We start from the raw sequence: 26,412 nt of genomic DNA, 5'->3' as shown, positions 1-26,412 counted from the left end.
TAACCCCTATACCTCTAAATAGGACATTCAATGATTATTCCGCACTATGCATATGGCACGGAGACTAGGTAAAACTCACAAATTGTGGATTAGTCGAGCTGGTTTCCGGATTTACTATCTGAAATCAAGAACTCAATGATAGCGGAGGACCGGTATATTAAACTCCTTTCCTTACGTTTATCGAATATAGTTCGTGGCCTAGTATAGATTAAATCAAGTCTTACTTTAGCCCTTCACAGGTTCTTCCTGTTCCTAACGTAGGCCACTATTGACACACATGAAACACCGGCCCGACAAGGTTGTTTAAAACCTCAGGTACTTGAAAAAAGAGGGGAGCTGCAGGTTATCGAGATCTGCTTTCATATAGAGGGGTCGACGTTATCCAGGTATATGTGCTGACGATCATCTTTTTTGATGTCCCTATCTCATTAGTTGATAATAGTTTTGGAAAATGTGTCGGTCACAGGAGTTTAGTATGTATTGCCTATCTTGGATCTATCCATTGATCGCCTAGTTGACTGTTCCACGGTCCTGAACAAAGAACGAAAGGCCTTCTTACAAAGCCCTGATTGAACGGGATGCTAAGATTATATCGAGAACCATGGCTAAAACCAGTTTCAAAGCTTTGCCTTGGATCCAGAACCCTCCATATCTAGATCTGGAGACTCATTATACAGCTGGTGCTCGACCATGCTCGTATTCACCTAAGATTGCTGTCAGCGCGAGCCACTTGGATTAACAACAGGTTTCTTACATGTTTAAGACTCAGCTCGTCAATAGTCTTAACTCCCAGAAAACACATGCAATTATGTATCTCATCCGACAGAACTGAAAGAAAGTAAGCGTGTGGCCATCTAACCCCATCGAGGGTGACTTACTCTGAAGTACTCTTTCAACGCCCTGCACGCCTCCGGCTGACAGGCCCCAGAGTGGCGCACGACCGATGCCAACAGCCTTGGCACCGAGACACAGCGCTTTCACCACATCGGTCCCTCGTCTGATGCCCCCGTCGACCCAGACATCAATTTTCTGGAAAACCTGAGGACAATATCGCCGAATTTCCAAAAGTGTGTGAACAGCAGGCGGAGCCGTATCGAGGGATCTGCCCCCGTGATTAGAAAGAATAATTCCCTTGACCAAATAAGAATACTGCGCAGCCAGCAAAGCATCCTCATACGTCTGGATTCCTTTTATCACGACCGGCTTATCTGTCATCTTGGATAACCACCCCAGCGTCTCACGCCATGTAACTGAAGTGTCTATGAAATTGGGAGTCTTCCTGCCCACTCCTCCTTGAATATCCCGCCGTTGATCATCTTCCCGGTTTCCCAGGACCGGCGTATCAACGGTGATAATAATCATCTTAATAGCGTCGAGCTTATTGATACGCTGAAGCATCTTCTCGCTCACCTTCCGATCCCGTTATATATACAACTGCCACCCGAAGACCTGATCCGGCGCGGCATCAGCAACAATCTCCTCCGGCGACTGCGAAGCGACATTAGAAATGATCTGCGCAACGCCGAAAGCCCGACACGCCGCTGCAATCCCGGCCTCGCCCGCCGGATGTCCGAGCCGTGCTTGGGCAGCGGGCGCAACGAAAACCGGGAGGTTGACTTTGTGGCCGAGGAAGCTGGTTCGGGCGGTACAGTCTGCGACGTCGACGAAGACACGCGGCCGCAGGAGAATCGAGCGGTAAACTGCCGAATTCAAATTCTTGGAGATCTTGTCGTCTGCGGCGGAGTAGTAGTAGCCCCAGGCCTTTTTGCTGGCTACTTCAGTTGCGGCTTGCTCGATGTCGTCGAGATTGAGGAGGGCGTTGACGTTGCCGGATTTCATGGATTTGGCTGATGCTTCTTCAGACATGATCTGTGACCTATCGGCAGGGTCTAGAGAGCCCATGAGGGATGGCTGGAGAGCTTCCATAGTCTCCCTAGGGTGAATGGGATCAAATTCTTCCGTGGCATCTTTGCCGGCTAAGTTGAGAATCGCTTGGGCGCCGCCGGGATGATTGTCGATTAGTTGCGTGACCTTCGCAGTCAGTATTTTCCATGATATATGCACATAATGTCGAACTCACATCGTAGACCTTGCCGTAGAGGATCACCCAACAGCTGTCCTGGTTGTTATGCTGCGCAACTTGTGCCGTTTAGATTGAACTCCGTATGAAAATCAGGGGTTCATCACCCACCCTCGGCTAAAGGAAAAACCTTGTCCATGAGAGCTGGATGTTTTCACGAGGCTAGTGTGATATAACCGCCTCAGCAGAGATTCTCATCTATGATGGATTGATTTTCTAAAACAAGGAGCGCAAATTATATTTATGAATTGCTTGAGATCCGAGGTTTTATTTAGCGGAACCTCCTGGTATTGAATTCCGCTCGAAGAATGTGGGGCTGGTCATCAAAGCTCCCAAATTCGTGATTTGCCAGTTCATGTCTCCACCGCTCGAACTCTTAAGACGATGATGTGGCGGCACAAATCCGTTTTCCCTATTTTTGTCTTTGCTAGGACTGATACACGTCAGACCTAACGTCAGATGATAAGCAGGAGTCTATTAGGGGTTATTCCGGATTGTCTAACGTGGTCCACCACCGAGCTGCGCACACCGCCGAGCTGCGCAGCCCTCACCGAACTTCCGACACGTCGCGGTTTTTCCACCTTCAACCACCTACCATACCTCCAAAACGCGCTCAAATCCAATCAAATTCAGAGGGTGAAGTCGCCCTCGCCGTCAAAGCTATTAGGGAGAAAAAAATTGCCTCTATACGCGAAGCTGCTCGTGTGCATGGGGTCTCGGAGGCTACGATCCGCAATCGACTCCGTGGAGTCAAACCTCGCAATGAAACACGCCCAAATTGCTTTAAACTAACTCCTTTAGAAGAGGAGTCATTAAAGCAATGGATTCTCGATCTAGACCTCCGTGGAACTTCTCCCCGACAGCCTCAAGTGAAATGGCAAATATATTTGCGACCCTCTGACCCCGAGTCACCCTCAAATTTTCCCTCTCCGACTAACGGCCTGCTAAGAGAGCGAGCCGCCAGGCACCTTCGCTTCGAACGGGTAGCAGCACGTACGATAATAGGCCCGGGGAAGCCTCCGACTCCCTCAAATCCCTCTTCCGACAAAAGCGCCTGTGTGAGGCGCGAAGTTCTCACCTCCTTTGTTGTGACCATTGACAAATTTTTGGCTGGCCAGAAGGATTCGGAAGGCCGGGCCTTCGCATGTGGCTTTAGCAAGACCTTTATCCAATACGTGTTCACCGAACACTTTGCCGCGACTAACAACTTCGTCCCTCTCCGCGCTCGCAACGACCTTATTCAAAGTGACCTGACTATGACCTCTAGCTCTGCCAAGTCGATTTCGTGGGCGGCACCATAGGGCGGCCTTTTCGGGCCATTAAGCCTCGAAATAATCCTAGCGAGGGGAGCAGCGGCCAGCTACCTGGGGGGGAGCAGTGGTAAAAGACCTCCTCCAGCCGATGGTCGAGCGAGAAGGGCTTCAACTATCTGCCAAGAGTGTCAAAAAAGACGAACAAAGGTAGATATCCTGAAGCACCTACCCCTCTCCCCAGTGATGCCCCCTCGTTAAGACGTTTTTAACCAACTTTTCTCTGACCTTCATGTTGGCCCATGTTAGTGCAGCGGGCAGCCGTGCTCTAAATGTCAAACCTACACCCGAGAATGCATCTTCGATAAACTCTCCGATAGATGTTGGAAGGCTACCACAAAGAAGACCCAAGAAGAACTTACCAGTCTCCAAGAGTTTGTAAGTGAGCTACTGGGAGCTCTCAGGAGTAGTGATAGGACTCTCGTGTAACATACACTCGACACTATTTGCGCAGGAGCATCAGAAGACAAGATTCTCGCTGTAATCTGGCACGCCCAGGTCCATACGGCTCTCTCAGCAGATCTAAGATGGAGAAGGAAGTGGCGGCTGGCCAATATCTAGTCACATACCTCATGATTATGTAACTTGTTATATCGGCATGATTGCGTATCTAATGTAGCGGGCGTTGTAGGACAGGATGGCAATACGCCCTACCCTTCAGCAGTATTTATGGCTTCAAGGCTTTGGCAGGACTCAGGGTGGCTTGATGTCTAGAATAATATGGGATCGGGTCCAGCTCCTGGGACAGTGCCCTTTCCCAGTGTACAGAAGGAAGTCAAATCCAAAGCCAGAGTTAATATCGTGTCTTAAACTGCACATCAAATGATAAGGACTAGATATACAAGGACATTCATTTGGCAGCATGTATTTAATTCTTCACGATCAATTTATCTATTGCTACTTAGGACCACCGTATTAGAACACAACAACTGTTCATTGTTTATTTGTTCACAAATCAATCCTAACAACAAAGGGGAGATCCATAAGAACCTGACAAGACATACTTGGGGTGACGAGTAAGCAAGAGAAGTATCACCTTTGAGACCCACTTCACAGAGCCAAGCTAAGAGTGTGTAACAGTAACCTTCGACCCCTAAGTTAAGGTTATACAGAAGCCTTAACTTTTACCCCTATAAGCTTTATTTTATAGAAAGATAGAGAATTAGAGTGGAGAAGTAGAGAAGAGTAAAAATAAGAACTATAATAACAATCTAACTACCTTCTAGCGAGTCTTAACCCTAACTTTGTACTTCCTATAATTTCGACGATATCTCCGGCGTCAAGGTAGTGACATTTGGCAGAATCTATCACTACTCACTCGATTCTGTCTCCTGTCACCGCCCTGATGCTGGAAGAAGGACTGTCCAAACTATGAGGTGGGTATAGATAGGATAAAGGTTTATATAGGAGTAGATAGGCTGCTATAATAGCTTCTTCCTCTTTCCCTTCTCCTCTCCCCCTCTAGTTCTAGTATCTCGAATATAAGTGCTGTTGCTAGTTCTTTCTATTCCCTAATATAGGCCACTATTAACAATACTAGAACTCAACTTTTCACTTCTTTTATTATAATATATGTTGTTAATATACAATCTTGTTATATCTAAGATATCTACTATAGCCAATACCTACCAAAACCCTATCAAGATAACATCTCCCATAACACAAAGTCGCTCGAATAATCTAGACTGTATGACTAGTAATATAGATATAAATATACTATAATCTCTTATCCCTACATCTAGAGCTTATCTAGACTTACCTAAGAAACAATATAAAGAAATTAAATAGAGTATATAACACAATAAATATATCCTATATAAGATCCTAGTAGAGATACTTACTAATATATAGTTAATTAATATCACAAACCAGAATAATATTATTAATATCAAGAACCTAGAAATCTTTAAGAATCTCTTTAAAAGAAAATTATAGAAATTATAAATAATTATCATCATTATCCTCTACTTGTTAAATAGTTGCTGATTTATTTATTAAAACTAAGTTTATAAGTACAATTTGTATTTACCAGGAGGCCGCCGTTTCTGGCAACCCCACTGATGCGGTTTAGCGCCTGTCTCTTGCCGCCTCGGTTGGGTTTAGTGCGTCCATATTAGGTTTAGCCGCTTGCGCTAGCCCGTAACGAGAACTGCCGCCTGTCGCCGCCTTCGTGGATCCTCATGAACTATATAACCCGGCCGGTGCGTCGCTCAACCATCCCTCCTTTCCAACCCACCCCACGGACGCGCCTCTTGGGCTTTGCCGTTCCGGCAGTGCGCTGCCAGCCCGGAGCCCCCTCCTCCGGATCCCTGTGCTCGGAGATGACCGTCTCCACTCTCAGGTGCTGCGCCCCCTTGGTTCTCTGGCGTCGTTGCGACGGTATGCCCTCGAGGCCTCTGATTTGATCGCCATCGGCGTGAATCGCCGATCTTAGTCGTTCCTGGAGAAAGGTCTGTCTGCCTTCTAGGGCCGTGACTCTTGTCCCCATTCTCCCTCTCCCCCCAATGGGCTTTCCTGGCTGTCGGCCGTGGCCCATGTGATTCTCGGTCCAAGCCTCTTGGAAGAGCCTACAAGGCGCATCTCTGACCTCTGAGACAGAGGGATGACGTGCCAAGATGCACACGGGCGTTGGAAACCTGCTGGGAGCAGTGCAGCCGCCAATGGCAAAAATGCCTCTTGATGTCCACAGAGCGCCCTTGGGGGAAAAACTGGGCATGCGGTACGCCTTGTTGCTCATAGAAAGCGGATAGTTGGTGACGTGGCCGTGGGGCATGCTGTATGGTGGTCATGAGGTCGCTTGTAATCGATCTGGTTCGTCGAATGCCGAGACGAGTACGTTCGTGGCTATGGCCAGGCCGCGCGTTTCCTGCACGAGATCATCTTGATTGGTTTGGAGCTGCCGTGGGCTCTGCGATGCGGTGATTAAAACAGGATTTGGCCTTGTGCACGATAGAGGCCTAGGGTGGTTGATCCAGCCGATTGGCCTATGGCAGGGACCTGTGTTTCTCCGAGAGCCCGACTACGTCGCCGTGCACGTCCATTCTAGGAATGAGTTGCGGGCTTTCTTGGGGGGAAGAGGAGGGACAAGGTGACATCCACGGGGAAAGCGGATTAATGGTCTATGGGGCGAGGCAGATTCCGGCCAAGACCCAGTTCTATACCTTGACCGTAGATGGGGCTATGTACAACCTTCCGTGTTGCGCGGGTCCTGAGCTGCGGTTATAAAAGCCTGTGAACCCCCTCTATATTCCTCTGTTCCAAGCCCAGTTCCTTTACCTATCGGCGTTGTGAGCTACTATGCCTATCGACCTTGATAATATCAGCTTCTATTCTCATCCGCCCACCAAAACTTCCTCCGCGTCTATTACTCCGGCTTCTTGTTGGAGGACCTATCAGGCTCCAATAGCACCTTGTACCCGTCCATTTATCCCCCCCCTCTGTGGGAATCCAAAACCCTACAAGAGACAGTACGGCTCCAAATGCCGGCAGTGAATTCGATCTCGAAATAGGCAGAGTTATGCGAGAAAACGGCTTGGCCGTGCACGACGTGAACTATGATATGCATATCGACTCGGGGGGTCCAATCCGAGACCGAGATACCTCAAAGCGAGCAACCATCGTTGACAAGTGGTAATGTAGACTTATCACCAGGCTACTTAAAAGTAAACTTGACTAAGATTGTCTACCAGATTATCCAGGCCGATCTCCGGCAAGGATGCTTGGTGACCTAGAAATCACTCCATTACCAGCGGAACCGCATTTACATCAACAGGGTAGGGTGCTACGATCGTTATCTTGTGGTTCGCCTTCTATTTCTAACTTTATCGGAAGTACCCATCTCCTCACCCGTCTCCTCGACTATAGCCCCAAGTGACTTACCCAGATGGCGCCGAGACAGTGTCTTTTCGCTAGGAGGTTACCATGAGCCGCGCCCGGCTCCTGCTTTATCACAAGTCGGCTCGACTTGTCTTCATGTCTCGCCGCCGCCTTCGCTGGATATGCCAGCACAGCCCAGGATGGATAGCACAAATCAAGAGGAATCCAAGGTGGACGATAACGACTCAAGACCCGAAAACCGGCAAGATCGGGTGGAAGTTGTAGAGGGTGGAATGACGACACAAAGTGCCCAGGCCGAGGGATCCTCAAGCAGCGAGCCATGCCCGGGCAAGGGTTCCGGAGGGGGTTCCATCGAGAAAGGACAGGACCCTGTATCTCCCCTGTCGATACCACGAACTTGTCGAGTCAAAAAATCAGAAGCCCCTTCTGCTAAGACTCGCTCCCTTCGTCCACGACAAAATACAGAGTTTGGGCGGTTAAAACGATCACAAGCCATTAGCGTGGTCGTCCCTGCTCATCGAAGCGACGACCTTGCTAGAGACGCCAACGCGAGTCCTCCAGCCAGACCGCGACGCTGCGATCGTGGAGGCGGCAACAGCCGTAACAATAATCGCCAAAAACGGGCCGTAAGGGAGAGACATTCACCACTCCCGAGTAAATCCTGTCTTCAGCCACCAGAACGACCACAGAAACGACCAAAGACATCCGCAAGAAACACACTGGTCTCGACCAAGGAGGTCATCGGGAAAGATGACAGCTATAGTCTATCTTCCGAATGTCGTTCAACCTCTATCCCAGGTGAAACACAAGAGATATATGGCCGTGGAATCCTCCGTATGCAAGCTCACGGTCATCGGCACGTTTATTTCATGACATTCCTTCCGGACGTTTCGCACCACCAATCCGTGGCGTCGTCAATCGAGTCTCCATTGCATAACAAATCCTCTAAGGATATATCTTCGGAGCCAGAGTTACATACATGGCATCGCAAGCGAACCTTATCCCCGGATTACGACGACGAAGATGCATGGTCGAACAGGTCTTCGATAAGCTCGGCGCTAAGCTCCCGGTCTCGCACTGGTCGCAGCAGTGCAAAACCAAAGACCAGCAGGCGTGTGCGGTGGTCGCCTGAAGAAAAAAAACTTTTACGAGAGCTCAAGCGAGATGGAAGCCGACCGTGGTCTGAAGTGACAAGATTATTCTTGGAAAAATACCCCGGCAGAAAGCCTGGCGCAATCCAGGTCTACTGGAATAATATCCTCAGCCCAAATGAATAGGCGGTGGCAGACACAGCCACACACATCTTGAAGGTGTCTCTCCGAGTTCTGAAGGGTACTCTGCCCGTCTTAGGTCCCATGCCGCCGCACAACTCGATCATTATCTCCTTCAAATACTTCATCCAAACTTTGTGCACAGCTGTCCTACCCGCCAGAAATTTCCGCTTCCCTAACACCGAGGACGAAGAACGAATAATCCCACAAAGACGGAACAGGAGTATCCCTTCGCAAGCACAAGTTGAGGTGTGGCCAATCCGTGAACTTTGCCGCCGGCGTGGTCAAGAATCGATCTGTATCTACCACCCAGCCTCTCTTAGCCTAGAGACTATGTTTGGTTACAGAAACCAGATCTTCACGTTCTAGTCCCCTCCGAAGGCCTGGGACCTTATCGTATTACGCCAGACCGCGGTGTGATTGAAGGTCAAGCATGAAATCCTCGATCACCATGTTTTCTATCAAGTGCTACGAGAGTCTGACGGAGTCCGGATGGCACTGGACAAGGGGCTTTTTAAATGACGGCTTAATTATCGGATGAAACGAGGTGGTGAGATCACAGGGTTTGCTGAAGTCGCAAAGCCGTATGGCCTTCGATACGGGGCCGTAAAAGCATTCAACGATAGTCGTGAGTCACAGATCCAGCATTACAGTCCTTGTTGGCGAATGGCATCCCCCTATCCCCGAATCAGCGGATGTATCGGATCAGTTGCAGAACGTCATGCTGCAACATGCGAGCATTGCTACCTTTGTTCAGCATCACAGTGTAGGAATCCATGTGGATGCTCGGGCAATTGTGAGAGGGCTGCCTGCTCAGAAGCAGCTCATGCGCTTTGCCTGCTCAATAAGTCGGTCTATTGACCCTCGACGGGCCTACCGGCTTGAGGACCCGAGCTGTATCAATGAGATTCCTAACGTATCTGGAAAAGAAGAAGCAGGTGGTCACACAGACCCGAGATGTCAAGCGGCGCATCTACGAAAACGTGGATGTTTTACCGCTGGGGACTAAATCTAGGAGTCCCGAAAAATTCAGACGGTGGAAAATCGAAAAGAAAAAGATGGAAAGACTACGTCGGTAATACCATCGTACAGAGGATCTGTTTCAGGAGACGGTGAGGCAGTTGAGAAAAGAGAAGAGATGCCGAAAGCACCGCTTGATTCGCGAGAACCTGGAGCGGTAGAAAAAGGAGCAGTGTCAATGGTGGCCTATATTGGGAACATAAAGGACCAGCAACGGCGCTCTTATTCGAAATGCTAGAACTGCAGGAGGGAAAGAGAGAAGAAGGGGAGGAGCTACGGCGACGATCTATCTACTCCCACGCGAACCTCCATCCCATCTTCGCCTACCTTGTAGTTCGGACGGTCTAAAGGCCACAGGGCATGTGGAAGGCGATTAAGTCAGACAGCCACCCTGTCCAGTGAGGATTGATTTCATTGGCTTATCAGCTTGCTGTAGGAGCGCGTCTCTGCAGTGGCTTTCATTCGACCTAGAAAGTCCATGGAAAAACAATGGATTGGTTTATTTCTTCTATTTTCTCCGGCCAGTCACAAATTTGTTGCAGCTGGAGTAGGTGTAGGCGTTTCTCTGGGGGGCTCTCTCTGCCGTAACGCTAGGCGACGCGAGAATGTAGCAACACCATTCTTGTGCTGTGGGCCTCCTAGGGTTTCTCCTAGTTTAGGCCATCCTTATTTGAACGATGCACGTAATTGAGGACAGGAATCATTGCGAAAGCTCCTTGCTCAAATTGATGACCAACTGTGTTGAATCTGGACGCCGAATCCGATGTATTGCTACGTCATGGCAGTGAGGTAGGCATTGGAACACCAGAAGACTGCGGGTGGCCAGCTGTTGGCCAGCTGTTCAACTACGGGCGTAATCCAATGAATAATCTAAAAATTAAAGGCAAACTTCCTCTGGTGGTCCGTGCATTTCCTAGTACCCCCAACACCCCCAGTCGCTTTTTTTTTCTCACAACCGCCCTGACAGGCAAAAGCCAGACAAGGCGGTGTATATTGGCAAAATCACTCGGGGTGCGTACTCACTGTAGCGAATAGTGGAGAAACGGCCTCGCTTTAGGAACGGCCTCGCTTCCGTTCACTTCCAGCAGCGACGTCCTGCATTGCCATCAGCGGTCCTAATGCTTGGTTTGCCCATAGATCTGAGCGAATTGGACTGTGGTGAAGGCTACAATATGAAACTATCTATTCGCTAAAGAGATACTGTACTCAGCGCTCGCGAGATGGAAAATAAAGCATGGCCCTACCCCTCTTGGGAGCCCAGTGCGCTACAGGGATTTCAAGGCACCTGAATGGGGTTCTGTAGTGGAAGGCAATCACGTTCTATAATGTACAGCAAATGGCAGGTATGGAACACTCATGATGTGCCCCTCGTTTCACCGACTGTCTCATTTACTATTGCTTAGAAAGTGAAGAATGTCCGACCTAGGCTGTCATTTGACATGCCAACTTGGATTCATGCCATCCAATCATTTATACCGTCGCTGATCTATCTGCGATCCCTTGCTGCAGTAACTGGGGAGGGATAGCCATTAATGGACGCACTCGGCAAGGGAGTTCCGCCCCTTGAAAGCGAACATGCCGGGGCGCGAAGAATAAATTGCTACAACTGAACCCTGCAAGCAGCTCCTACGCTGTACCACTTGCAACCTGATCGCCAATCACCGTTGTTACACGGCCGATCTGATTGAGCCGCTTGCGACATTCCCGAGGATTGGATGCTGAGTTCGTTGCCAACTCGGCAAGAGCCAATCGCAACTATAAAGAGACTGGTTCCCTCGTTATTTTATGTCCCCAAACTCTCTTCTCGAACCCTGAAAATCAATTATCAAGCTACACTTTTGATCATTGCTGAAAGAAATGGAGAACGATCTGACCCCAACGTCAGAAGATCCGGGGAGTTCGGAAGAACAATGGACTGCGATCGACTTCCGTCGGGTCGGAGACGAACTTGGTCTCCAATCCTCGAGAACGTCCCAGCGACTCAATCAGATCGACCGTGTCCGCGCCAACGGTGTTGGCGATCATGTTGCATTGCCTCAGCTAGTGGTATGTGGTGATCAATCTGCTGGCAAGAGCTCCGTCCTGGAAGGAATTAGCGGAATCCCTTTCCCTCGACAGGATGGCTTGTGCACCAGATTCGCGACAGAAATTGTCCTCAGACATGCGCCGCAAGCTATTTGCATGACGGCGACGATAATCCCTCATTCGTCACGGGACGATGAGGAGAGACGACGACTGGCCTCCTTCCGACTGGAGTTTCACGCCTTCGATGAACTACCTGGTATCATCGAAGCTGCAAGTCAATCCATGGGCATTCGCCCCTCGGGAGATGCATTCGGCGCTCCCGCTTTTGCTGCCGATGTCCTGCGATTGGAGTTGGTTGGCAATACCGGACTGCACTTGACAATTGTCGATCTACCAGGCTTGATCTCTGTTTCCGAGAATGAGCGTGACGTGCAGCTTGTCAGTAACCTTGTTGATTCTTACCTCGAAAGCTCGCGGACTATCGTACTTGCGGTTGTTCCCGCAAGTAGCGACGTTGATACCCAAGGCATCATCCAGCGAGCGCGCCGCTATGATAAAGATGGTGTTCGAACTGTTGGAATCATCACAAAGCCGGATCTAATCAATGTTGGAACTGAGCAGCGAGTTGCACGCCTCGCGAAGAACATGGACCGTACAAAGCTCAATCTGGGTTTTTTTCTGCTCAAAAACCCGGCTCCTGCCGAGCTGCGTGAGGGCCTGTCTCCACTTGTCAGGAAGCAGGCAGAACAAGCATTTTTCTCAAGTGAACCATGGAGCAGCCTGGGACTTGATCCATCGCGTATTGGTATTGAAAATCTTCGACGGTTCCTTCAGGAGCTTTTGGATAGTCACATTGAACGTGAGCTCCCCAAAGTGCGTGAGGAATTGCGTGAGCTGCTTGAACGAAATTGTCAGGACCTTGCTGCTCTAGGCACGGAACGGAATACGCCTGGTCAGATCCGCATATATCTAACGCAGATCAGCGCCGATTTTCACGGGGTGGTACGAGCTGGCATTGATGGCGACTATGGTGGCCGTGACGCGAAATTCTTCAACGTCCATGACAAGGATTTTGCAAACCGGTTGCGCGCTGTTGTTCATCTAGAGAATGAGAAGTTCGCGAATCACATGAGAGAATACGGTCAGACGCGGAAGGTTGTGAGTCGAGCTGATGATCAGTCTCTCGAGTCAGCTGATGAGGCGACGGAGCTTTCGCTCAACGAAAAGGGCCAGATTATTGTTAGTAAAGAAGGAATGGCCGCGTGGGTCAAAGAAGTGAGTGAAGGATCCGTTCATTGTCGATCAGCTGCTAATAATATAAGGTCTATCTTCGGACGCGAGGCAGGGAACTACCAGGAAACTATAATCACGCGCTTCTAGCAGAGCTTTTCCATTCACAGTCACTGAATTGGGCCAAGATTGCTCGTGAGCACGTGGATGCTGTTGCCAAATTAGTCTCCACGTTCTTAGAAGCAGCATTGAAGTTTGTGATTAAAGATGTCAAAGTCCGCCAAAACGTCCAGACCTGCGTTCAGAAATCTGTGCAAGCAAATGTCAAACGCGCGATCGATGAACTGGATGTGCTGCTCGACGACGAGGCCCGTCAGCCGATCACGTACAATCACTATTATACAGACAACATCCAGAAGGCTCGAAATGACCAGTCCAAACATGATATTCAAAATTCGATGTACGACGCTATCCAAAACGACTGGAACGGAAAATTTCATGTGAGCAACTCTTCCGACGAAATAGAAAAGCTCGTTACTTCGCTGCAACAGCGGGTAGTTGTCGATATGACGAAGCAGGCCTGTTCCGAAGCACAGAACGACCTCACCGCATACTACAAAGTCAGTGTCCCATTTCCTGACGCCATGGCTTTGTGCTAATATTATATCTTCCAGGTTGCCATGAAAACTTTTGTCGACAATGTTTGTAGGCAAGTCATCGAACGTCATATCATCGCCAAGCTTCCGAGCGTTTTCGAGCCTGTCATTGTAAGTGGATATGAGACTGAAGAATTGCTCCGAATGGCCGCAGAATCTGCGCAGGTCAGTACCCGTCGGGATGAGGCACGTCATTTCCAGCAATTGTTAGAACGAAGTCTTGAGGACCTAAATGTTTGATCGGGTTGGTCAGTCATGGGCTTCGGGCTAGGTTTTTTTTCTCACGAAGTTTTTTCCCTTGCCCCTTCGCGCGAATGCGGGAGCTTACGTACGTGGCATTGTTTGTCGTGCTTATATTGTTTTACAAATTCTTCTCAATTAATTCTCTTGTCTACGAAACTGGGTTCCGTCTCCTTATGTGCATCGTAGGCTAGAGATGGTCTATCCTTTGTTGAGCGAGTGCGTGGGACTAGCTCTTAGTACTGCATATTGACTAGCAATCATACGCATCTAAGGCATTCATCAAACGAACGATTTGTATTGTGTCGGCGGGAAATACTGCATGGTCTTTGGTTTAAACTGGCCTACGGCCATTCTACTGGTTGGTCATGAGGGCGCAGCTTTCTGATTGTTTAATCTAACCGCCGGAGGTTCACCGCTCGCTCCCGGTCGTTATCATCCCATAAAATCCATGTGACAGTATTCATAGTATTCACTGTAAATTAGATCATCGCCCAGCCTCACAAAGACATTATTTGTGGCATATTCGACCGTGGAAGTGAAGCACAAGAAGATCATCCAATAGCAGCATTTGAATTCAGGGCTATGGTGAGCTTCAACCCTCTGAATTCCAGCCCCTGAGCCCATTTGTTCCATCTGTTCTGATTCTGAAAAATTGATCAATTTATGTTAGCCTCGCCAAGAAGACACCCTTGCCGACTATCCTTCAACATCCAAAAACGTCAAAACTATTCCAGGTATAGCGAGGTGGGATACATTCATCCTCGTTATTCGCATCATACATCTGTTCAGAATCAGAGCAGCCCGTATCACTGTATAACTCCAAGATGCAACTTCCAAAGTCATCTATTTCAAATGCTCTCCGGGAAGCAGTAAGGACCGTGCAATCTTTTTCGCCATCCCCACTGTAGTGTGCAACATCCTGTACTGATTCACATCCCGAGTCAGGGTAAATCGTGAATGCCCATGCTGTTGCTAGTGGGGTCATCATAAACAGCCCGAACCACATCCAAGATATCTGACGAATATGTGCCATCTTCTGCGCAAGCTCGAGCCCTATTTCGCAGTTCCTCTTCTATACGACTGCCCGGAACTTGGCTCTTGACAACGATCTCCAACTGTTTCCGAAAACGTTTGTCCCAGAACTGTATGTGCAGCGGATAATGTTCGGTATTTGTAAGATCGATGATCTGGCCAACCAGGCGTATAAAACCTTGATTAAGCTCGATCAAATACATGTAACCGTTGAGAATAGCGCTTAGGGCGAGCGGATCGCTTGCAATGGACCTTATACTTTATATGCCTAGCTTCCGTTAACGCATTTGCTATATATAGAGAGAAACCGGCTTCACTCTTTCAAAACTAACCTTCTGGAAGATCTTGAGAGGCATCCAAAGCGTCAAGGTAGGAGAAGCGGACAGCGGAAAAAGGGAATGTTGATTTTAGGGTTTGATCGTTTAGGAGTTTAGGAGTTAAGGATTTGTGTGAAGGGCAGAGCAACGATAGCAGATTTTATGATGAACTCTTTAACAAGATGCCTAGAAGGGAAGGTATGTACTGTGGCCCAATTTTCGCCATTCGTGGTGTTCTAAGTATTCGATCGCGGAGGAACTTGGTTCCGCGGCATACGTCATGGGTCCTTTCTTTAGTATGGATTCCAGCTATTGAGCATGACACGTTACGTAATTAGTTCCTTATCACGCTTCTCTGATGGTCTGTCATTCGTTCGCTTGACCTATATCTCAGTTACGAGTCAAGTTGACCAGGGTCTTCCCTTCAACTTGTACTGAGATCCAATGGTTACGCCCTGTGGTGATCACACCACAGGGGCTGTCGGAAGACAGCATTCCGTCATATCCTTGAAAAGGTAACTATACACGGGAAGACTCGGACTCTCATCCAGCTATGCTGATTAGGACTTCTATCGTGAGAGTAATTTACGCATGAAAGGGACCATATCAGAGCATCCATTCCTGCCACAGCCATTTTGTGTAAATGTTCTATATCTTGCGAACACTCGGGAAATTTATCGTTTTGAGAGGGCTGCTGTTTACTAAATCATAGCTAAATTTGATGCTTGTACTGTATTCGGTGTTGTGACTTAGAAGAACTTTGATCTCTTAGAGACCGTGTAAATTTGGGCTGAGATACATACATATGCCCCGCTCGCGGGGACTACAGGCCGCGAGCGTCCGAAGGATCGGCCGATCCGTGATCGCGAGAATATGAGCCATATGTCACCGCTTACTCGACTCTGCCACCTACTACCGCCTTGGACATGAAGGAGCCGTTTGAACTACGAGATGGGCGAAGATGGCATGCAGGATTGCGAGAGTATAGTTAGGTAGTTGCCGTAGTTCTTCCTCTCCTTCCTTTTCCTCTCTATTTCTAGTTTTCCGAATACGAGCGCTGTTGCCAGTTTCCCACTTCCACGTACCAAGATCCCATTGGCAGGTGCCTGGAGGCGCCCTACTGTTACGGACCCACTCTGAGGGAAGGAAATAAGTCAACTACGACCAACTGATCTGTCAAGATTGGCACACACGTGACGTGGAGGCCAGATACGGCCGCCAACCAACCAGCACGAAAGGAACTGCACATGCGAATGGAAGCGGTTAGCGGGAAGCCAAGAACGGCTGCTTAAGGCAACAAGGCAACAATCCTGTCGGGTGACAGGATGAACCTGTTGGGTGACAGGACCCGAGCCTGTCAAGAAACAGGAAGGACTGGATATATAAGGACACTCATTTGGCACCATTTATTTAGTTCTTCGCGATCAATTACTTCACCATTGTTACTTAGGAACCAACAGATTGGAATACGACAACGGTTCATTGTTCATTGTGCTTCCTCCGAACCCAACCAGCCTAACGACGCACGGGAGATCCATAAGAACCTGACCTCGTCGGCGCTCTCAGCAGCTCCACGTTTACTAAGCAAGACCTCCAAGGACTTGAGCATCTAAGGCCTGTGGCCGTGTGTGATCGGTAGGCATTGCAACAGAGCTTACCGGTCTCTAAGAGTTTGTGAGGGAGCCGACAGCCATGAGGATGGCGTCTCCCGGGCAGCCCATCCACAGTGCTCGATTTACCGCAGACGAGTACTTATTGTTAAACAGAAGCAGAGGAGGGCCAGGAAAGGCCTGACGAGCGATAGAGGCCAATCCCATTACAAAATAGCTTAATTGAAGTCTTGTCATCGACCACTTCTCTTCGCCGACTGTCTGAAACGGACAGCCAGAACTCGACGTCATGTTTGTCTTCTCTCACCCTCGGCTCACCTGTTCCACAGCCTTAGGCTGAAAAGGTCTCGAAGTCTCCACCTATCCTTATCGCGAAGTTTCATTAGCTCACCTTCTCACCCGTGCGGATATCGGGAGGGTTATATAAAGACGATGGCCTTCTTGAAATACAAAATTCCTTTTCTTTATATTCCGAAACTTAGCAGACCAAATAGAACCAAACCTTTTTACCCCTATTCCCATCAGCCAGCAACATCCACACTACCAGGGCAATGTCGGGAACCTCTCGAAAACAGCCAAGCCGTTCCAGTGTAGCGAAGAAACTACTACGACAGAAAAGGGACCGGCGCAGGACAGGTCTGGAGAAGAAAGCTCTGGAGTATAGCAAGATATGCGGGGCGGACGTTTGCTTAGGTATACGTATTCGACAGTCAGGGAAAGTCTTCATTTTCTCTGCAGATGCCTCCGGATTCTGGTCATTTCTTGGCTCCAAACTAGTAAGTAAGTGTGAATAACATCTGTGATCATAGTTTCCTGACATCGTTAGGACTCTTACTTTCCAACTCCGATCGAGAGAAATGAAGATAGTCTGCGGACTGCTTAGCTCCTTCAGCTTTTTCGGACTATAGTTTTAACGCGGTATGGTTTTAAAAGCTTTTAAAAGCGTTAAAGAAGATAAGAGTCTCTGCTTTTTATGTTTATTATCCAGTGTAAGAGAATTCGTCTTTTCCTTCTTTCTATAGCTGAGAAATGAACTAGGGTCGATATTATATTTTCTAACTATGTAGAGGCCTACTAAAGCCTTAAAGCTATTACCACTATTCGAAGAAATCATAAACTAAAACATAGTCAGTACTCGGGTGGGGATCGCCTTGGTGAGTTTAGGGTGAGCGGCGTTTTACGGTCACACAACCATGGGTGAGCCGGGGTGAGATGCCGCTAAGGACGCACATACACTGCACAGACTCTCTGCACTCAGCTGTTACCAAGTATGATTGGCTTGCCTTGATCTCGCTGAAACCGCGGTCTTTTCGCAGTTGTTACCATGATTGGCTTACATTCGAGCTCGCTGAAACACCCATATGATGCTTATGTCTGTAGCGTCGGCTGGATAGTTTTACCGGACTCCGAGGTTCTTGGCACTCAACTCCTGACTAAGGTTTGTTCACGTGGACATCCCTTATCGAGGTCCCGGTCATCCTACAGCGGCATAAACAAACATTTCCTCCCAGCCGACCGATCTTCTGTCATCCCATGGCAGCTGGCATTACTCCGCCAGGGAGTGTCCTTGAACCTCCTCTCACACCACCACCTACTGCAGAGAAGCCATTATCAAGAAGTGCTCGAAGCGTGGTGGACTATTTGCGACTTCATCGTGCAGGTCACTGGTCAAGAGCTTGGTGGGAGCGTCGACTTAGACCGAACGACTATATGCAGGTCTTGCGAGTGCTCGATACTGACGAATCCCTTCGAAATTACGTAGACGATAAAGTACGGTGAGTACCGTGAGCTCCCATCCTATAATAGGTAAATGTGCTCAGATGGATTACTCCATAGATACGATTACGATCCCTGTCGCTACTGTCTGACAATCCGAATGCCAAGTCCCCTACATGATACGTTCTGTGCCAGAATAGTCGATGAAGTATCAAAACAAATCAGACAATACCAACAGAATAGCCCCGTTGCCGATTTCGCCAAGGAGGTCGAGCATTTTGCTACATCCCGAATCTTAATCCCTGAAGCCGCACAGGATGGAAAACCAACATTTTCTAGACGGGAACCGGATGCATCATTTGGACATCGCCAGGCTCATTTCCCGGGTGTCATTATGGAAGTATGCTACTCGCAGAAAAGCCGATGTATTTCCCACCTAGCGGATGAGTACATATTAAACACTGATGGAAGCGTGAACGTGGTTGTTGCCTTCGACGTTCAATATAAAGGATCAAGAAAAGCGACAATCAGTGTATGGCGACCGGAATATATAACCACAGAAGGTGTGGAAGAATTTCGGACGACTGCTGTGATAGATGCACAGGTGCGATCCTTGCTGGGGCAAGATGTCTTATAAATAAACGCTAACATTACTGAGCAGCCTTTTCGTACAGACACTGGAGATCCTGCAGAGGGAATAGCGTTACGACTATCACTCAGGGACTTCGCGACAGAAGAGCTTTCACAAGGCAAGGCGGGTCTCGATTACGAAATTCTTGTTACGTCAAAGCAGCTTTGTGAATTTCTTTCGAGTGCCGAAGCAAGGCAGCAGGTGCAGACGCAACGTCAAGGCTCAATCAATCGGATTCGACCGGGCGCTTTAAAGCGTCGTCGTCCTCAAACCCCCCCTGAAGAGCCAAGTTCGGACGAGTCGTCAATGGAAAGGAATAGGGAATATAAACGTGAGCGTCGAAGTAGTGACTATCGTCCTAGTTCTTCTTCTGGAGACTCGGGGAGTGAGTTGCATTGAACAGGTCACAGCCTGGAGCTTTTTAAACTTGCTCGGAAATGGATTTCAGTGCATGTAGTTCTGTCTAAATATGGTTGTCGCAACCGAACCACGGTTCTGGAAGGCCTTGTATCGGATTCATTAAGCGTCAGTATTCGATGTAGATATATACACCGGCTGCTGGGAAGGGGCATATAATCTATGGCTGTGTAATCATTCATCTCGAGGCTCGGAATAAAGCTTCTCCGCATGATTGGCTTGCCTCGATCTCGCTGAAACCGCGGTCTATTCCCACTTCTTGCTATAATTGGCTAGACGGCCAACAAGGCTCCTAGTCCTGCTCCGTCGTGCTCCGTCGTGCTCCCTCACGCTCCCTCCTGCTCACTCCTGCTCCGTCCTGCTCCCTCACGCTCCCCGATCTCGAAAGGAGAACACTCGAGTTGCAAAACCCATCACGCGAGTTTCGAAACTGTCTGAAGACGATAAACTGTTGATCAACTTAAAGGAAACCCAGGGCCTGACGTGGAAACAGATCGGGGAAAAATTCCCCATAGATCAGTGGGCTCCCTCCAAGTCCGATATTCTACACGCCTGAAAAACAGGCATGATGGGTTATCTGCAAGCAAAGCAAACTCGGAAATACAGACAGAAACTAGCAGGAACCCCAATGAGACTCCGGAACAGATGGAAGTAAGGATACGTGACATCAAGGCTCGAAATATGGGACTCAAGGCCGAACGCCTACCCTCTGATTACAGGATCGTGCGCAGAACGAATCCTGGCCCCTCCCGCCGACCTTATAACCGGAGATTCACCGATCAGCCCCTTCGCCGCTCAACTCGTACCATTGGAAAGCCGGCCTCCTACCGAGTATAGAGGCAATACGGATAAGCGCAGGTTGCACTGAGGGGTTTGTAACTATCCTAAGGGCGACCAAAAAGGCAGTAGACTCTAAGTAGATGTCGGGCCTCCTTCTACTAAGCGCCATTATGTTCTAGATAGTGAACACAATTTGATTTCGCTGTTTGCTTAGGCATATTCGAGTTTTTCTTCTTCCTAGTAATAAATTCATCAAATTCAAAGATTCCCCATCTATCTAAAGATATAAACTGAGCGGAGAATGAAGCTGAGCAACAGTCACAGAAAGCAGAGCTGCAGAGACACTGGGCAATGTCGGCCTGTAAGGTGCGTCGCTTACGGGGATGAACTGATATGGGCAATAGAGATGAGGAGAAGGCAGTTGTTTGAACTGTTTACTACTCTTCTCGAGTGCGTCGGGCGTGCGGTATATAACATGAATAACTGAACCATCCTTCGAGGCTGCGTAGCACCTTCGAAGGTGCATGTATATTGCTTGAGCACCTGCATCCTCTAGTATATTGGTTGGGTTTGCGATGGCTGGTCCAAATGGAAATGGTTCGGAGGAACTCTGGGCCAGCTCCTATTATGCGTAGTTCCCTAAGTTAGTTAGTTAGTTAACTAGTTATCTGGGCAGGAACAACGGGTGTCCGTCCGTTATTCGCGGCTTACATATGCTCACAGCCCGACACGTGACTAATATTACTCGCAGTAGTTAATCGGGCTCAAATAAACCCCTCCTAATTGCCCCGCGGAACTTCATCCAACACATATTTGTTGCACACCATCTATACTCCGAGACCCAAGTGGCCAAATTGGATAACAAGGATCCTTCAAACTGATATGTGCATGTGCACAGACTTCGCCTCCGTTTACCCTTGTCGCTGCAGTCTTCACACCCCAGCGCCCATATCTTCAGTGGCCATGGCCAACGCGTACGAAGTAGAGTCCATGGAAATATCAGCTTCGGATGAAGACCTCTACAACCTCTACAACGAAGCATGCGAAGCCGACAGTGTTGTCGCATCATCACTTTCGATCCCAACCGATAGGAGATATGCTACATTGGTTGTTGAAGGTCTGGGCTCAGAAGTTATCGGCAAGGTGGAAAAGTTGTCCGCGGTAAGACCTTGCAACTCATCTTTGGAATTTTCATTTCTGACTATTCAAGTAGAATGTACGGTATCGTCAAGAACATGGATCCGAATATAAAGGCATTAAACCGGCGATTCAAGTTTTTTTTCCCTGGAGAGACCACGGTTGGGCGGCCTTACATGGCAATAATTCCATTCTATATTTCGGGTAAGGTGACGGTTGGCAGCAATACTGTTGAACTGAAACGGCACTACCATGTATCCGGCGAATGTCCTTTGCTGGTTGAAACAGGAGAAGGAAAATTAGGAGCGTGGGTTTTTAAGTTAGGAAAATAGCGGGCTTGCAGCCCTGATCAGCCTTGGTCACTATCAAAATTCTTTTTTTGTTTCCAGTTTACCTGTCAAAAATCACCCCGGCCTATCTTCTAGCGTTGATACATTTTCTAGACCAATGGATGCATCGAATGCTTTTTGGACAGCCATCCTGCAGTCAAATGGCTGTGTTACCATTTGCTCAACCAAGTCACAGACGAATGTAGCCGGAGGGTTAGGCTGGGCAAGAGGAAGCTCATAACTGCCCATCCCACCGTGCCAAATCTCTCTCAAGTGACCTTCTGTTGGCGGGTAAGGACAGGGCCTATGTGGGGGCAATGGAGGTACTAGTCCATAAGTTGGTAAAGTAGTTTCTGGGGGAACTTCCTCTGATGCCCCATCAGTCACGTTCGAACTGGCTTCTGTGGCTGAGCCACAACTGTCTCCTGTGCTGAATGACTCGGGAGACGTAACCAAACTTGGTCGGCGGACTTCGGCACCATGCATCCTCAGTTGGTTAGCGGGAGCACCACCTGAATAAAACTGGGGAATCTCATGCGAAAAGCTTCCCGGTAACCCAGATGAGAGGGAGGGCTTTTGCCAGTTGATGGCAGAGTCATTACGAGGGATATCGTTCGTGTATGCATCAGTCGAGTCGGGTTGAGGAATGCCAAGTGCAAAACACTCATGTTCATGCTGAGTGAACTCAGGATGAGCATTCATACAAACGCTCGGATGAGATTGAATTTCAGTTCGGTCTGTTTCACGAAGCAAGTTGTCTGCTCCGAGTGTGTGGCTGAGGTGTAGTCGTGACCCGGAAGGTGCTTGCTCAGGTGGCTCAGACCTGCCCTCTGTGGGAAGCGAGTCGATATCGATATCTGATGTTGTGTTTGTGGACCGCTGGTCGAGGCGTGTCTCTGGTTCAATATCGGCTGTCAATGGAGGGTATTGACCAAGCGTGTCTCTTGCCAGCAAAGACGCCTCCGATATGCAATCTTCAAAGGAGCCATCTGTTCCGTAGCCGGCTGGTGATTCCGAATTTTCCGAAGCGCCGATTGTGGAGCATGGGCTCGGTACTGTCTCGAGGCTAGTGGGACCATGCATTGATGAAATAACGGAAGAGTTATCCGATGAACCATCTAAGTCATCTTCCGGTCCGTGATTCAACAAATAGGTGATATCACTTGCTCTTTGCAATGAAGTGGACGTATTGCGAGGGCGCTTTCTTGATGAACTGTCAGGGCCGTGCAATTTTCGTTTCGTTGTTTTGGCAAGCGATGTATTAAGACTAGATAAATCGAGCTTTTCATAATCAGGGTATGAATATCCCAAAAATTTACATATTTCTTCTAGCCTAGATCAATGAATATCAGTTGAATGCACTGGCTTTCGAGTAGGCAACGTACGATACTTCGTAGCCGTAGATCCTGTGTACGATGGAAGGAATTGCAAACGGTACTTCTGTAATTTGGGAACACTCGGGAAAGAATTCTCCTTCAAGTTCTGATGCCAACGATTTTGGCTCGATGACGCAATTGTCAGATATGCGAGCGAAAAAGTCAACCTGGCGTGAAACTTCTCAGGATTTTGCAATTAGCTCCGGGAGTGTGAAAGTAAGATGGAGCCCATACCAATGTATATAAGGTCCCAGCTTAAAGAACCCCATTTGGTCTGAGATAGTTCGCTAATAGCTTGGTTCGCCCATTTTGCACCACGGATAAGTTGTCTGAACCGCGACGAGTCGGCTTTAGAGCTGTATATCATTCTCATGGCATCATAGACCTTATTCACATCGTCGGTAATTTTCACAGCGACAGCACACATGGAGCAGAATAGGAGCTCTCGGAAGCAAATAAACTGTCGGTTGTTTGTTTCGATGTAAGACTTTGACTGCATGGACTCTCCGTACTCAAACAAAATGGAGATAGGAGATTTCGGTGCCAATTTGGGTAGATTGTCACTAGCAGACGGGACCAGGCCCGATACCAAATGATGGATGATCTCCAGTCGTCTATTCGTATTGAAGGAGTTCACTGTTTTCCAAATGTCGGTCGTAGGTAAGGACTTGAATTTTTCGATAACCTGGGACCTCCTTGGAGCTGTATCAGTCTTTTTTTTTCTTGCTCGCTGGTTCTTTGAAGTCCCAAATTTCAATCTGCAATGTACTCGCACTGTTTATCTTGTCGTTGCCCGACTTCGATTGATTGCTTGTATGATATGGCCGTCCGGCGGTGGGGGATTGTCCAGCTGGCTGTTGGCTTTGAGCTGGCTGTTGACTTTGGGCTAGCTGTTGACTTTGAGCTGGCTGTTGACTTTGGGCTAGCTGTTGACTTTGAGCTGGCTGTTGACTTTGAGCTGGCTGTTGACTTTGAGAAATGAGCCTATCGACAGAGTCCCCTGGATCACTACTCGCTTGTTCAGTATAGTGATTAGGATTTTGGCAGACATCACACAACACGGATTGTATGGTGGTCCATCCTGGTCTTTCTCGACAACCCGAGCGAGTGGACTTGTCCCCGTTCTCTAATTTAAGGACTCGTAATTCGAGGTGCTTAATGTAAGTAACACTGTCGCCCTGACATTGAACTAGTCGCTTAGAACTCATCGGTTGCTGAAAAAGAGGCATGCAACTAAGAGAAGAATAGACTGTTCTCATTGCTATTGGGAAGAGAGAAAGGAAAGATGGACGATGGTCTGGGTGATGGTATGGTCTGTGCGATGCGACGGTCTGTGCGATGCGACGGTCTGTGCGATAGTCCCGGACGGTCTGTGCGACAGGACGCAGCCCACCTTGAGGCCTGCATGTGAGGATGTGTTTCATAAAGCTTGATCGCCCAACATTCAGACCCAGGTGTTTGACTAGCCATTTTGCGTGGATTGTGCTTGTTATGTCTCGCTTGTTGAGCTCGAGACTGATTGCAGCTTGTCTAGTTGCATTACCCTTGGCCGGAATTGGACAAGCTGACATGCAAGGACATGTCATCATGCAGGTAACAAAGGCTAACTGCTTCTGGATGCGAGCATTGCTAACACCTGAAAGTAGTTAGCCTCAGCTGGTGTGAATCTAATTGGCCAGGAATCCTTCCAGTTCACTAGCTGGCAGTACACTTGACAGGGGGTCACATTGAACAGCTCATCATGCAGGTAGCGAAGACTAACTGTTTCTGGATGCGAGCATTGCTAACACCTGAAAGTAGTTAGCCTTGGCCGGGATTAGACTAATGCAAGAGCGGTGATGGGACGGGGCGGGGTGGGGGGGGGGGGGTATTCGGTAAGGTGGGGTAGCCGTTTGTGCCCGAGGTTCGCGAGGGGGGGGAGATAGATCGTCGCCGTAGCTCCTCCTCTTCTTCTTTCCCCTTCCTAGCTTTAGTATTCCAAATTGAAACGCCGTTGTTGCTGTGTCCCAACTCCGATTAGGTTTCCCCTTGACAGTGGAAAGGGTTCGATCATTTAGGTACCAGCATCCGCTGTTCACTACGGAGGGCAAGCTCAGAAAACCTGCAACAAGAATGGAGATACTACTTACCAGGGACTATTACCATATCACCTGGTCTACAATATGCCTGCAGGGGAGCATCAGATAGATATCCACTAACCGTCGTTTAATCTTGGAATATTTTTGAGATCCTTGTCGCCCCCTCCCGGCCCTAGTAGGATAGACCTTTCCTAGCTCAATGCCTCCGACCTGATTGACCTTCCTCGACTCGTCTGGTATTGTTTCGAAATACCCACAGCACGGGGTTTATAAATACCCTGTTGACCTCTGTCTTCTTTTCCTGTGGCATACAAATTCGAGGCCGCGAAATGGACAACGCAGAAAGCAGTCAAGCTAGTACAGAAGCTTACAGCGATAGAGGAACACCGAGTACTATCCCTGAGGCGCCATCTTTGACCGACCCTGATACCTCGACGGAAGGGCAGCGGGAAAACATGACGAACACATACCAGAACCACCAAAAGTGCCTGGGTTGGATGGGAGATAGGATTCAGAGATTCGAAGAGTCGGTTGCATTCTTCAATAATACGGGAGTGTCCGAATACATCAAGGGATTCGTTCGAGATTGGGGGTATGGCCATGAATGAAGCGTACAAGGACTGTTTGGACAGCTTCGCAGACTATCAGGAAGAAGTCGACAATAAAAGCAATCAATTGAATACGGCACTTGCGAATACTACAGCCGAAAGGGATGATGCTTTTGAGCGCCTAAAAAAGCTTGGTGAGCCCGTGATTAAGGTTCGGTATTATCTGTCACGACCAATATCTATATACTAATGATCTCTAGGCTGATTTACTTACTGTCGATCTTCTGCTGAACGCCCAGAGTGTCCTTCTCGTTGGAACTCAGACACATGAAGGGTCGCACATACCTCAATTTCTGCTACATGGGTATGACGGGTCAACTTCCAAAGCCGCATGGAATTATAAGAAACCTCTAGAGGTCTCTGATGATGCAGCTGTCTCCATAAATAAGCTAAGAGATTTGACAGAGTTATCAAAACCTTTGATCATACCAGACTGGCTTAAGAGAAAGATCCGATCAGCCACAAACCAAGAGAAAATCAATTGGGGACAAGCAGCGTTGAAGGCAATATGCATGGGCGAAGAAAAAGAGAACATCGACCCGCATAGGAAGAGAACGTATGAGCAATACAAGGAGCAGTAAGACAGACATCACATCATTCTTTCGAGTGCTTCCAGAACAAGATGTATGTTAGATAACGGGACGGGCAGGAATAGGACTCAACGCAATGGAAATTTCATTTGATTCAATCACCTAAACATGGACAGCTA

At 48.4% G+C, this 26,412-nt stretch overlaps 12 protein-coding genes across 12 annotated transcripts; 8 read left to right on the top strand and 4 right to left on the bottom strand.

Annotated features, from left to right (window-relative positions):
- Nucleotides 1-617: 617 nt before the first annotated feature.
- On the bottom strand, nt 618-2,219 carry N7468_000772 (cytochrome b2 mitochondrial; the record flags this gene model as incomplete). The annotated part of the gene is made up of 6 exons (XM_058470069.1): nt 618-704; nt 755-828; nt 879-1,410; nt 1,450-2,031; nt 2,081-2,139; nt 2,192-2,219. 6 exons carry the CDS (start codon nt 2,217-2,219, stop codon nt 618-620), a joined length of 1,362 nt encoding a protein of 453 aa, XP_058336100.1.
- A 248-nt stretch (nt 2,220-2,467) lies between these two features.
- On the top strand, nt 2,468-3,381 carry N7468_000771 (uncharacterized protein; the record flags this gene model as incomplete). The annotated part of the gene is made up of 3 exons (XM_058470068.1): nt 2,468-2,522; nt 2,600-2,824; nt 2,882-3,381. The coding sequence occupies 3 exons, from the start codon at nt 2,468-2,470 to the stop codon at nt 3,379-3,381; spliced, it is 780 nt and encodes a 259-aa protein (XP_058336099.1).
- A 2,194-nt stretch (nt 3,382-5,575) lies between these two features.
- On the bottom strand, nt 5,576-6,163 carry N7468_000770 (uncharacterized protein; the record flags this gene model as incomplete). The annotated part of the gene is made up of 1 exon (XM_058470067.1): nt 5,576-6,163. One exon carries the CDS (start codon nt 6,161-6,163, stop codon nt 5,576-5,578), a length of 588 nt encoding a protein of 195 aa, XP_058336098.1.
- Nucleotides 6,164-7,406: 1,243 nt separating this feature from the next.
- N7468_000769 (SANT/Myb-like DNA-binding domain-containing protein) lies at nt 7,407-8,504 on the top strand (the record flags this gene model as incomplete). The annotated part of the gene is made up of 1 exon (XM_058470066.1): nt 7,407-8,504. One exon carries the CDS (start codon nt 7,407-7,409, stop codon nt 8,502-8,504), a length of 1,098 nt encoding a protein of 365 aa, XP_058336097.1.
- A 531-nt stretch (nt 8,505-9,035) lies between these two features.
- Nucleotides 9,036-9,507, top strand: N7468_000768 (uncharacterized protein; the record flags this gene model as incomplete). The annotated part of the gene is made up of 2 exons (XM_058470065.1): nt 9,036-9,126; nt 9,152-9,507. 2 exons carry the CDS (start codon nt 9,036-9,038, stop codon nt 9,505-9,507), a joined length of 447 nt encoding a protein of 148 aa, XP_058336096.1.
- Nucleotides 9,508-11,375: 1,868 nt separating this feature from the next.
- N7468_000767 (dynamin family protein) lies at nt 11,376-13,669 on the top strand (the record flags this gene model as incomplete). Its single annotated transcript, XM_058470064.1, has 3 exons — nt 11,376-12,818; nt 12,866-13,393; nt 13,448-13,669. 3 exons carry the CDS (start codon nt 11,376-11,378, stop codon nt 13,667-13,669), a joined length of 2,193 nt encoding a protein of 730 aa, XP_058336095.1.
- Nucleotides 13,670-18,164: 4,495 nt separating this feature from the next.
- Nucleotides 18,165-19,377, top strand: N7468_000766 (uncharacterized protein; the record flags this gene model as incomplete). Its single annotated transcript, XM_058470063.1, has 3 exons — nt 18,165-18,406; nt 18,468-18,951; nt 19,009-19,377. The coding sequence occupies 3 exons, from the start codon at nt 18,165-18,167 to the stop codon at nt 19,375-19,377; spliced, it is 1,095 nt and encodes a 364-aa protein (XP_058336094.1).
- Nucleotides 19,378-21,063: 1,686 nt separating this feature from the next.
- On the top strand, nt 21,064-21,644 carry N7468_000765 (uncharacterized protein; the record flags this gene model as incomplete). Its single annotated transcript, XM_058470062.1, has 2 exons — nt 21,064-21,336; nt 21,522-21,644. 2 exons carry the CDS (start codon nt 21,064-21,066, stop codon nt 21,642-21,644), a joined length of 396 nt encoding a protein of 131 aa, XP_058336093.1.
- Nucleotides 21,645-21,716: 72 nt separating this feature from the next.
- Nucleotides 21,717-22,724, bottom strand: N7468_000764 (uncharacterized protein; the record flags this gene model as incomplete). Its single annotated transcript, XM_058470061.1, has 1 exon — nt 21,717-22,724. One exon carries the CDS (start codon nt 22,722-22,724, stop codon nt 21,717-21,719), a length of 1,008 nt encoding a protein of 335 aa, XP_058336092.1.
- Nucleotides 22,725-23,213: 489 nt separating this feature from the next.
- Nucleotides 23,214-23,444, bottom strand: N7468_000763 (uncharacterized protein; the record flags this gene model as incomplete). Its single annotated transcript, XM_058470060.1, has 1 exon — nt 23,214-23,444. The coding sequence occupies one exon, from the start codon at nt 23,442-23,444 to the stop codon at nt 23,214-23,216; it is 231 nt and encodes a 76-aa protein (XP_058336091.1).
- A 336-nt stretch (nt 23,445-23,780) lies between these two features.
- Nucleotides 23,781-23,999, top strand: N7468_000762 (uncharacterized protein; the record flags this gene model as incomplete). The annotated part of the gene is made up of 1 exon (XM_058470059.1): nt 23,781-23,999. The coding sequence occupies one exon, from the start codon at nt 23,781-23,783 to the stop codon at nt 23,997-23,999; it is 219 nt and encodes a 72-aa protein (XP_058336090.1).
- A 1,425-nt stretch (nt 24,000-25,424) lies between these two features.
- Nucleotides 25,425-26,284, top strand: N7468_000761 (uncharacterized protein; the record flags this gene model as incomplete). Its single annotated transcript, XM_058470058.1, has 3 exons — nt 25,425-25,687; nt 25,728-25,854; nt 25,904-26,284. The coding sequence occupies 3 exons, from the start codon at nt 25,425-25,427 to the stop codon at nt 26,282-26,284; spliced, it is 771 nt and encodes a 256-aa protein (XP_058336089.1).
- Nucleotides 26,285-26,412: the final 128 nt, after the last annotated feature.

This window comes from Penicillium chermesinum, assembly GCF_028974085.1.
Source record: "Penicillium chermesinum strain IBT 19713 chromosome Unknown utg000001l:1.0-1975020.0:1.0-1976611.0, whole genome shotgun sequence".
In the NCBI taxonomy this organism is placed as follows: domain Eukaryota; kingdom Fungi; phylum Ascomycota; class Eurotiomycetes; order Eurotiales; family Aspergillaceae; genus Penicillium; species Penicillium chermesinum.
This window is presented reverse-complemented; position numbering and strand designations above follow the sequence as displayed.